Below are 11,289 nucleotides of genomic sequence, written 5' to 3' on the forward strand. Positions count from 1 at the left end.
AAATGAGTGGGTTACAGCTGAGGGGAACGGCCACGGGAACTGTGGTGGTCAGGAGCTTGAGATCTACAGCCTCTCCCGCTGTGGTCCAAAAGCTATACCTCATTCATAACCACATCCGCGTCTTCTCTGGAAGGGCTGAATTTTACATAGAAATACTCTTTGCCTTTATTTTCTAAGATGACTTTTCTCTTCCCCCGAAAGAGATTCAGGATGAGAAGGGGCAATGTTGCAAAGCCCAGGAAAGCCTAAGGGAGAGAAAAAAAAAAATGAATTCCACCACACGGAGATGACCATGGTCAGAGTATCCTGCTTTCTGTGGAGTTGGTTTGTTCTTGTTCAATCCCTAGCCACCTCTGAACATTCTAGGATTCACCTGTAACCTTTTAGAGTTAAGGGAACTGCCTTTTCAAGGAACACTGAGTTGTTGAGTGTCGGAGCAGGGGATGACTATGAAATCACCCAGCCAGCTCCTTTACTTTTCGGACTGAGGACTCAGGTCTGGGCCTCCTGGTTCAGCGTCCGTACCTTGGCACCTGTAGTTCTGTCCAGGTCAGTTGTCTGTCTTGCCTTCTTGAGGAGAGTGATGCCTTTGAGATTGTAATGGCTCCCCCACCTCTGTCCCCGCAGTCAGTACGGCTGACATGGACCCAGCTGATGGAGAGAGCCCTGGGGGGGGCCTCCCCGGTAGACCACACAGAAAGTGGATTAAGTGTTTGCGGTAACGAGAGGTACAGATACTTCCTGGCTGGTTATGGATTCTTCCCAGCTGCTGGTGTGGACGTGGTCATCTCTAATGCCTTGCCCTTGCTGGGGAGATGTGTGACCGGCACCCAAGACTGTTGCTATCTACTGCACCCCTGTTTTCTCAGGTGGGGCTGGGAGCCTCCTGACCTCGCCCCACATTTGAGGGATGGGCACTCACGGTACAGGCTCTCGGATCCAAATGGTGGTTCTTGTCCCCTCTTGACCATCTCCCAGCTTTGCGACCTTGGCTAAATCATTTCACCTCTCTGCCTTAGTTTCCTCAACTGTAAAATGGGGAAATCCTATTGCCTAATCCATTGGGTCTGAGTTGAAAGCCCCCAACACACAGTAAACGCTAAAGGAATGTTTGCCATTAATAGCTACGACTACGTGACCTTTCTTCTGAGCTTTGGCTTCCTGACTTTCCTTCTTGCCCTCACCTATATCTGATGACCTTTGGCAAGTTTCGTGAATCTGATGTAGTTTGTACCCCCCAGAGTTCCCTGCCTGCCTCCCTTGCTCCCTCCCTTCTCCGCAGCCTTAGAGAGGTCCCTCCTCCCCTGCCAGCCCAGAATAAGCTTCTTTCTGGGTCCTTCCCCATCCATGGTGCCTTTATGCCTCCCTTTTCCCTCTTCTTAATGTGCTTGCACCCTGTCCCCGTCAAACCTGCTTTATTGAAAAGATCTATCCTGGGGCGCCTGGGTGGCTCAGTGGGTTAAAGCCTCTGCCTTCATTCAGCTCAGGTCATGATCCCAGGGTCCTGGGATCGAGCCCTGTATCGGGCTCTCTGCTCAGTGGGGAGTCTGCTTCCCTTCCTCTCTCTCTGCCTGCTTCTCTGCCTGCTTGTGATCTCTGTCTGTCAAATAAATAAATAAAACCTTCAAAAAGAAAAAAGAAAAGATCTATCCTTAGTCCTTTAGACCTCCATGTGGCTAGTCTTCAAGTTAGGCCTTCCAAGACTGGATGCATTTGAATGAAGCCTTTTTAAAAGGAACGTCAAGAGGGGACCAGACTCTGCCTGCTGTTGTGTCAGCATGCCCCCTCCCCAGCGACTGGGCTTGGTCTCCGTGATAACCCTGCTCTGCACCCCTGCCCCCTCCTGCTTCTTTCTCATTCTGTGAAAAAAGTCAGGGGCCCTGCCTGCTTTTTGGCCCAGAGGGTTCTCCGCTGTGGCCAGCCTGTCCTCCCCCGGCTGGTCATACCCTTTGAGCATGTCGCTGCTCCCCACATGGCTGTCCTGCCTCTCCTGGGCTCCCTCCTTGCTAAGGGTTCCTGAGCTCCACCTTATCCAGCCACACACGTGTATACGCGCACACACGCACACACATGTACACACGCACACTTGCTCCTCATGCGTCTGTTCGTGGTTAAGAGCTTAGAGGTAAACAAACCTCCCTTCGCGCTCCGGGCCTGCCCCTCCTAATGTGTGAGCCCAACTTTCCTCATCTCTAAAGCAGAATGGTAGCAACCCTTACTGTGAGTGGCATTTGGAAAGGCTTAGCAGTAGTGCTTGGTAGATGCTCAAATAATGGCCACCATTATTAATAATACCAGTACTGATCAGGGACAGTGACATTCACTTGTGTCTTAGTCTCTCTCTTGCTTCTGGTCAGACTGTAGGGTACGACCCCATCATTGCACCGGAGGTCTCGGCCTCCTTTGGTGTCCAGCAGCTGCCCCTGGAGGAGATCTGGCCTCTCTGTGACTTTATCACTGTGCACACGCCTCTCCTGCCCTCCACCACAGGTAGGTGTGTCCCCATTTGTGGGTCGGCCACAGAAACCACTGCCCAGGTAAGTGTGGGCCCTTGGTCTGCACTTTCCGCACACCCTGGGGACTAGGTCCGTCGAGCACGGAGGGATGATTTGCTGGCTTTACCTGCCCCACACGGAGGAAAGATGAGCTAGCTGGAAACACATGAGCGGGCCGGATGTGCACGAACAATGACCCCATGGTTTTTTTCCTGGGGCCACTGCTTCCCTCCCTGGTTCCAGGGATCTACTCAAAGTACTCACAGCTCAGGGACCTTTAGGATGTTTCTAAACAGAGTTTGGTCTAAATCCAGAACAGCGACTCTGGCCCCAGAGCCAGCTGAGAAGGGAGAGGTGAGGCCAGAGAGGCTGTGGGCCCGTGGGGAAGGAGAAGAGGCGAGGCACCCGGGCCGCAGGTGAGCTCTTCCCTCATTCCAGGCCTGCTGAACGACAGCACATTCGCCCAGTGCAAGAAGGGCGTGCGCGTGGTGAACTGCGCTCGGGGAGGGATCGTGGACGAGGGGGCCCTGCTCCGGGCCCTGCAGTCTGGTCAGTGTGCTGGTGCTGCGCTGGACGTCTTTACAGAGGTGAGTGCCTGTAGGAGGAAGGGGAGCGCTGAGCAGAGGGGCCCAGGACCCAGAAGACCCAGTGTGCACAAAGGGCTCTGGCTTAAGGGCAATAGCATCCATAGCAAACTGGAGAAATTCCATTGCTAAAAATAATGCCATTGCGGTTTTGGGAGCCCTGGCAGGGCATAGCTTGGAGGCAGCCATGTTGGCTTTCAGCAAAGCCAGATTTTAAATAGGACCCAGTCCCTGGTCTTAGGCTCCCTGGACTGCTGCCATGTGGGAATTCCACGGAGGAGGTGAAGCAAATCCGTTCTGAGGTTGAGGATTTGGGGCAGGATTTAATGTGTTGATACAGGTCTTTGATGAAATGAATCCCGTTGCCAAGAAGACATCCCACCCAGTGTCCGTTGGCTTTCCCTGCCTTCCTCTCTTGTGGGGAGGAAAGGCAGCCTGAGGACAATGGCTAGAAGCGTTCTCCTGTGTCCTGTGTGGGCTGCTGTCCCTGCCTCCCTGTCGGAACCAGAGATTCCATCTTTGCTCACCTGTTTCCCTGCCTGCTCTTTTGCTTACACCAAAGGGAATGATGGACAGTGCATGTCCACTGAAATCCTCTTGGCCTCTCTTCAAAGTCCTGCCACCAGCATCACAGATCCAGGGGAAAGAGTTCCCTGGCTCAGCCCCTCCCTTGCTGTCCCTGGCCTTCCTGTGGCCCCCGGTACTGTGTGGACAGCACTCATAGGCCCAGGTGGCCAGAGAAGGGGCCTGAGTGACCCTCCCAAGGGCAGTACATGGTGCCCAGTAAGCAGAAGGGATGGAGAGGACACTGGAGGGTGGGCAGAAGTGCTCAGGGGGCCCACCTGTCGTGGTGAGAGCCAGGTTGGGACAGCTGTGCAGAGGGCCTGTGAAGTCTGACGCCGTGAGGAGCTGTAAGTGCTGGCAGGATTCATGGGTGAGGGGAAACTCGAGGGAAGAACCAGTAGCAGAAACAGTAGCTTCCACTGGCTGAGAACCTTCTGTTCTTACACATATCACAGTGTGCACAAAGTGATACGAGATGAGTAGTATTAACCCATTTTATAGATGGGGAAGTCAAGGCACAGAGAGGTGCAATTTACCCAAGGACACATAGGTATAAGTGGGGAGCTGAGAGGCAAATCCCTTCTCTAGCTCTGTCCACGGGGCTGTGGAGGGACACTGACGAGAAGCCAGTTCCTCAAAACCCATGACGTCTCTGGCAAAACCGAAATGGAAGGTGTCCTCCCCCTTGCCCGCATCCTCTCCAACTTCCCCCGGCAGCCAACGGAGAGGTGTCTCTTCCTGGGCAGGAGCCACCACGGGACCGAGCCTTGGTGGACCACGAGAGCGTCATCAGCTGCCCCCACCTGGGCGCCAGCACCAAGGAGGCCCAGAGCCGCTGTGGGGAGGAGATCGCCATCCAGTTTGTGGACATGGTGAAGGGGAAATCTCTAGCGGGCGTGGTAAGTATGGCCAAGTGAGGCTGGGGCCCCGAGGGCAGAGAGAGGAGCAGGGTAGGGGAGGGCGTTTGGTTTTGGCGAACGGTGACAGCTCCAGGAAGCAGTGGTGTGCTGACCAGATTCAGCCCTGGGAGCCGGAGATAAGCGCTCCTCTGGAGCCAGCCCTCTGGGTTGGCTAACGGTGGTGGGGGCTGGGGAGCAGCAGGGAGCGGCCTGGCCCTGCTATATTGTCGCTTTGCTGCCGAGATTGTGGCTTTTCCCAGGGTCCAGGCTTCAGAGAAAGGCTCCTTTGTTCTCCACATGCCTTGGGAGTGAAGGAGTGTGGCTTGGGTGATGCCGGATGCCATGGAGCGGCGGGTGGAGGGCTGGCCTCTGGAGAAGCCTGTCAGGGCCCTCTCTCACCTCCTAGGCCTGAACGTTCCTTTTACGGTATCCATCCTAGAACTCTGGGCAGGGCGAGTCCCAGCCCCCACAATGAACCCTCCAGGCCCCCTTTCTGTCCTCAGATCATGGCCTAATGTCCTTACTTCTTGTCTTAGCTCACACTGCATCCTTCCTGGCATGTTTCTCCCCCAAGCTTAACCTGACCTATACTTCCAGGCCTATCTCCTCCATTCAGTCTTTGGATGTTCCTTAAGCTCCAGAGGGTACCAGATGCTGTCCTAGCCCTTTGCGGGACACAGATGAGTAAGGCAAGCATAGCTCTCCTTTAGGGGCTTGCCACCCCTTCACAAAGACTTGCTTGGTCTTCCCAGCCGCCTCCACCCTTTTGCAATGAACCACATTCTCTCTTATTCAGATTTCCTGAGTTTGTATCTTTAAATTCTGAATTCTCTGAGGACAAAAAAAAGCCCAGGATGTAAGCTTCTCTGCAGCTGTGTGGCTCTCTGGGAGAGAGGCGGGGAACGAGGCGGGGGCGGGGCTGAGACTGGTGAGCGAGCTTCCTGGCTGACCCTCTGCTGGGGATTTTCATTGCTGAGGACAGAACCATAGCAGGAGAGACACAGCATGCTTTGTTCAATCTGCCAGCCCTGGTGTGATGGCCCAGCTCCCTGGGCCACCATGCCTGCTAAACACCATCCCTGCCCCTGCCCCCCCCCAACCCCCGGGAGAGTAAGGGAGCCAGCTCCTCCCCTGAAGGACCCCTCAGGGCCAGCCTGGTGGCAGCTACAGGATGGTGGTCAATGACGATGACGACGATGATGCTTGGCCTGCCCATCTGTGTGCCTCTCCCCTCTCTGGTCCGTGTCTCTTGGCTCCTCAGAGCGTGGGACACTTTTTCATTCCCTTTGCCCTTATCACTTCTGAGCCACTCTCCCCAGGTGATGCGCTGAGACCAAGGCTGAGGCTTGGGTTATGGCCAGTGCCAGCCAGTCAGGGCTGGGCCTTTCCCTCCAAGGCCCTTTGCCAGGCAGGCCTCTGCCCTCACTGTTGCAGCCCTTGGGAGTCACTGTGGTGGGTGGCATGTGAAGGGGATTCCTTGCCACCAGCTCCGCCAGATGGAACTAGACTGTACCTATCCTCTAGCAGGGGTAAAATCTCGCAGTCAAAGTCATTAAGCTTGGGCAGATTTCAGTCTCTGGCCAAAGTGGCTGGTTGTCCTACAGTAGGCTTTTAGAAAGAAAGACATTTGTGTCACATGGGAAATCTCTCATTCTCCGTGTCCCTCTCCAGTTCGGTTTTGTCAGAACCTTAGACGCAGATGAACATAGGATCAAATGCGCTCAAGGGCGCCTGACTCTTGGAGCCCTTCGGCTGGCTTTCCAGACCTGCCGTGAGCATCCTCAGTGCGGGTTCCACGGGGGCTGTCTGGAGGTCACTTCCGTCCACCTGCTGTAGCCTCAGCCCAGCCCACCGGCACGCGGGCCTGCATCTCTGCTCCCAGCAGTTGGCCTGCCCTATCCCACCTCCTGGTTCACTGCTGGTCTTTTCTGTGTCCTTCTGGAGAGGAGCAGGGGGAGAGCCGCCGCGGGAGCCCTCAAGCAAGGCGGCTGGCCGCACAGAAGGGTCTGCTGGGAAGCCCTGCCCCCTTGACCATTTTCAACATGGGCAGCCTGTTTGATTAGTATCCAACCCTGCGTTTCGAATTAAATCCTTCTTAGATCCTTTGGTTCTCTTTATACACTGACTCACAAAAGTGGCCAGTGCTTAATTTGAAGCCAGACCATCATGAACCACAACATGGAATTGCAGTTTTGACCTGCGACAAGCTGGCTTTGTTACCAAGCCCCTGGTGGGGATCCAGCTGTCTGGAACCTAGAGTTAACAACTTTAGAAGGACATGTGGCTTTGGTCTCTGCCGGCTGCCCAGCATGCCTCCTGGTGGACTTCCCGTAGGCCAATGTTTGAAGAGTGATAGGGTCGTTGAGGATATGTGAATCCAGCTTTATAAATTGTGCTGTTTGGCCAAAGTGATTAATGACAATGTAAACACATACTCTCTTTTTTTAGTTGACATATAAATAAAAAGGAAGGCATCTTGGAGAGACCTAGCGTAGGTCCCATTAGTCCGCGACTCAATATCCCTCTTGTGTCAGAGACCCACCTTCGTATTGTGCTGTCCAGACCTTTCCCAGCACGGGAAAAACCAGTCTCCTGTGGAGGGCATGAAGCAGGCACAGTTCAGTGGGTAAGAGAAATGCCTTTTTCCTGCTTCTGGCAATCTGGAATGGTCTTAGCCTTTTGTGTTCTTTCCTTGCTCTACAGCTCTCCCAAGCTAAAGGCACAAGTCATTGTCTTGGTGCCTGATGGAAGTTGTCTCCACATTCCCCAACCCAGGCACCCGAAACAAGGATGGCCCTGTGCCTTCTGCTCTCCAGGTGGAGCTGTGCCTCTTCCTGACCTCAGCTCTGTTCCCCTTTTCTGTGCAGGTGAATGCCCAGGCCCTCACGAGTGCCTTTTCTCCACATACCAAGCCTTGGATTGGTCTGGCAGAAGCTCTGGGGACCCTGATGCGAGCTTGGGCTGGATCCCCCAAAGGGACCATCCAGGTGGTAACACAGGGTGAGTTGGGGATACTGCAGAGGGAGGGGAAGAGGGTTGTGTCTGCAGCAGGTCACAGTGAGGGGCTGGCAAGTGACTTGACCCTGGTCCTTGTGATTCCACGTCCCACGTTCTGTCTATATGCGGTTCACTTGCTACCCAGTGGGGACACAGGGAAGGGTACAGAAAATCACTGGGAAATATGTGATTTTCATAAATCACATTTCAGTAGTGTTTTAAGATAGACATGTGCTGGGTGCAAAAAGAAACTTCCATGAGAGACAGTTTTCATGGGAGAGGCAGCTGGTGGGTGGAGGGAGTCCCAGAGAAGCCATGAGACCTTTGATTCTGGGTCTGACCCTGTTGCTTACCTGCCATGGACTTCCCCTTCTCTGACTTTGGGCTCTTCGTGTCTAAAGCGAGAGTTGGGATGGCTGTGCTAGACCGACCGTGGGACAGTTCGTACTCTGTGACGTAGTGAGGCGGGTGGTCCTCGGGAGCCTCTGCTCAGCTGGTGAGCGGGGAATGAGGACAGCGCCCTAAATGTCTGACCTGAGGGTCTGGGTGGGCTCCCACCACTTTCACAGTGGCTCCAGCCTGTGCAGATGTAGTTGAGAGACTGCAGAAGGTTCTAGTTCCCTAAACCCTGTGGAGGCTTGTCTTCCCTATGGTCTGTAAGGCATCTGAGCTCGGGGATGGTGAGACCCTGGGCATTGCCAGTGACAGGACAAGTCAGAGCTGGGGGAACCCCAGAGGAAACAAGGCAGGGAACGGGGCACAGTCACTGTCTGCCTTCCAGAGGGAAGCAGGACAGCCTTTGGGCTTGGCGCCCCCAAAGTGGTCAGGAGTCTGTGACCCGAAGCTAGGTGATGGTGATCTGCCGGCTCCGGCGTTGCTTAACCAACAGCGACCTCATGGTAGTTTCTCTGTCCCCAGGAACATCCCTGAAGAATGCTGGCAACTGCCTAAGCCCCGCAGTCATTGTCGGCCTCCTGAAAGACACTGCCGATCAGGCGGATGTGAACTTGGTGAACGCCAAGCTGCTGGTGAAAGAGGCCGGCCTCAATGTGCGTGTCCCCCTGCCCCCTTGCCTCTCCTGTCGGCGCTGTCTTTCTCTCCTTGCCTTTTCAGAGCAGGCTCCCAGCCCTGCTTGTGGACCAAGAGCCCTGGGCGCAGCTCCTGCTGTTGATGTGGTCCACCTGGGCCGGGCAGCTCGGATTTCTCCATCTGCCAAGCGGACACAAGGCCTTGCTCTGAGCCTTGCTAGAGCGAACTGAATGTTCGTGAAAGTGCTTTGTGCACCAGTGCCCTGTGCGTGCGAGGCGGCGGCAGCAGAGGTCCTTTACGGCTGGGGAGCGTGAGGAGCTGCACTGTCTCTGGTGGGAAGCTGGGGGGTGGCCAGCAGGCGGGTGTCTGGCCCCATGCAGGGCTGTTTCCCGCCGCCCCCAGGCCCCTGATCAGCTTGCTGCCTCAGAAGCCAGCAGTGTGTCCTCTTAGCTTCTGCTGCCCTCACGCTGACCCTTCGATGTCTTCCCTTCTGGTTTCCTTTTTAGATCGCAGGCTGCATCCCTCAGCTTGTGGGAGTCGGCAGGAACTGTGGGCAGCACAGCCCTCACATCTCCCCTCCTCTGCTTCCCACTCCTCTAGGCCACTGACTCTGTTCAGGAAGTAGTGAGCTGGAGGGGCCCGGCTGCGTCGGCCTCTGGGACAGGCCTGCCTCCTTTCCACCTCCTTCCCAGCTCCCAGCCTTCACCTGTACCTGGCAGACCCCTCCTGGCCTTCCCTTGAGGGAGGCCATGCGCTGTCCCAGGAAGCTAATGCTCAGGACCACTAGGCTGGGCCCATTTGCCCTCTTCTCCGGCCCTGAAGTGCTGAGCATGTTGGCCCCGCTGCAGCCCTACCGATCGGCTGCTGGGTGGATGCAGAGGGTGGGTGCCATACAGCTGGGAGGACTGACCGTGGCTCCTTCTCCCTGCAGGTAACCACCTCCCACAACCCTGCAGGGCCAGGGGAGCAGGGCTCTGGGGAAGGCCTCTTGACCGTGGCCCTGGCAGGTGCCCCCTACCAGGCTGTGGGCTTGGTCCAGGGCACCACGCCCGTGCTGCAGGCGCTCAACGGAGCCGTCTTCAGACCGGAAGTGCCTCTCCGCAGGGGCCTGCCCCTGCTCCTGTTCCGGGCCCAGCCGTCTAACCCTGTGATGCTACCCACCATGATCGGTGAGGAGGGCTCTGTGGAGCTTGCCTGCGTCCTTGAAGCCGGGGCGAGTGTGCGTGCGTGTATGCATGTGTGGATGTGTGTGACAGAAGGGATTCTCTCCTGGGATTGGACTCCATGGGCCTTGGCCTCCTTTAGCTCCGTCTCTCAATATTTCTGGATCTGTAGCATACAGAGGGTCTGTCAAGCCAGTTTCCAGAACATCTGGGAAGGGGATACAGAGTTCAGAGGTAGCAGAGCCACGTGGCAGGGTAGAACCCCAGAGCCCCTGTTAACCGTCCTGCTCACTGTCGTGAAGCTCACAGTGTAGACCTGCCTGCAGGGCTGTATCCCAGGAACTCTGAGCCTTTGAGTGCAGGTTTCCTTCTTCCGACCGCAGGCCCTGGGGGCCAGCCTGCCTGCCACGTCAGGGCGTCCAGCAGTCCGCGGACATCATGGACCTGCCTCAGGACCCTGGCTGTGGGGCCCTGGGCATTCTGAGCGTTTTGGAGCACTTCCAGGTGTGGAAGAATGTGTCCACAGACCTCAAAAGGCCTAATTTCACCATCCTTGCCAGTTGACCAGAGGAACTTTCCCCTGCTTTGCTCCTTTGCTCTTGGTCTGGATGAAACTGACGACCGGCGAGTCAGGAGATTGCTCTAACTCTAAGCAATTTGTGGCTGGATCATTCCTTCCCTGCTGACCAGATGGTCAGGGTGCTCCTACAGAGTCTCTGAATAGTGAAGGAGGCTGGGCAGGTACCCTCTTGTTCCATCTCTTCACTCTTTGATTCTGAGACCATCACTCCCCCACCTCTCACTGCAACTTTGCTCACAGGGGTCCAAGGCTTCTGGCCCTGCTCCCAGCCTCTTGCTTCTCCTTCCCCTGTGCCCTCTGCCAACCAGCGGTTTTCCTATCTACTTCCAGGCCTCCTGGCAGAGGCAGGCGTGCAGCTGCTGTCCTACCAGACCTCGGTGGTGTCAGATGGGGAGACCTGGCACGTCATGGGCATCTCCTCCCTGCTGCCCAGCCTGGAAACATGGAAGCAGCATGTGACTGAGGCTTTCCAGTTCCACTTCTAAGCTTTGGGGAGCTTTTCTGAAGAAATCTGCCCACTGTGATCAACAGAGGAGATCCACATTCCTGAGGCTGACAGCTGCTTACTCTACAGACCTTGGCTGACCTCCATAATGCAGCAATAACCACCTAATAAAGAGCCTGCACCAAATGTCCCTGCGTCTCTCTGTTATTACCCTGCAGATCCACCAGAGGGCAGCCGTTGGCTGTTGCAGCAGGTTCCTTGGCAGGAGGGTTGGGGATGTGGAGGGAGATGGGGGTGGGCAAAGAGCATGCCTAGGTGTGTGCTCAGAAGAGGGATCTCTCTCTTGCCTGTCTCAGGTTGTTCAGAGGCATCTTTATGGGAACACAACTCAGTATCTCTGATTCCTGTGGTGTTTCGGATCCCTTCCTTCTGGGGGTATACACGCACGTTAATAAATGTATCAGCAAAGAGGCACAGCCCTTCACGCCAGACACTGGGCTGAGTTATTTGTCCCAGAGGAGGGTTAAAGCCCA

At 55.6% G+C, this 11,289-nt stretch overlaps 1 protein-coding gene across 1 annotated transcript in view; it reads left to right on the top strand.

Moving 5' to 3' along the window:
• Positions 1-10,939, top strand: part of LOC111142968 (phosphoglycerate dehydrogenase) — a 31,205-nt gene extending 20,266 nt beyond the window's left edge. Inside the window, exons 6-12 of the mRNA XM_022496326.1 lie at positions 2,358-2,490; positions 2,934-3,082; positions 4,390-4,542; positions 7,410-7,542; positions 8,458-8,588; positions 9,500-9,737; positions 10,642-10,939. Of these exons, the coding sequence (XP_022352034.1) occupies positions 2,358-2,490; positions 2,934-3,082; positions 4,390-4,542; positions 7,410-7,542; positions 8,458-8,588; positions 9,500-9,737; positions 10,642-10,796 (1,092 nt within the window). The 3' untranslated portion in view covers positions 10,797-10,939. The remainder of the gene's footprint in view (positions 1-2,357; positions 2,491-2,933; positions 3,083-4,389; positions 4,543-7,409; positions 7,543-8,457; positions 8,589-9,499; positions 9,738-10,641) is intronic.
• The last annotated feature ends 350 nt before the right edge of the window (positions 10,940-11,289 follow it).

The sequence above is a fragment of the Enhydra lutris genome, unplaced genomic scaffold, assembly GCF_002288905.1.
Source record: "Enhydra lutris kenyoni isolate GAN:26980312 unplaced genomic scaffold, ASM228890v2 scaffoldscaffold9, whole genome shotgun sequence".
Taxonomy (NCBI): Eukaryota; Metazoa; Chordata; class Mammalia; order Carnivora; family Mustelidae; genus Enhydra; species Enhydra lutris.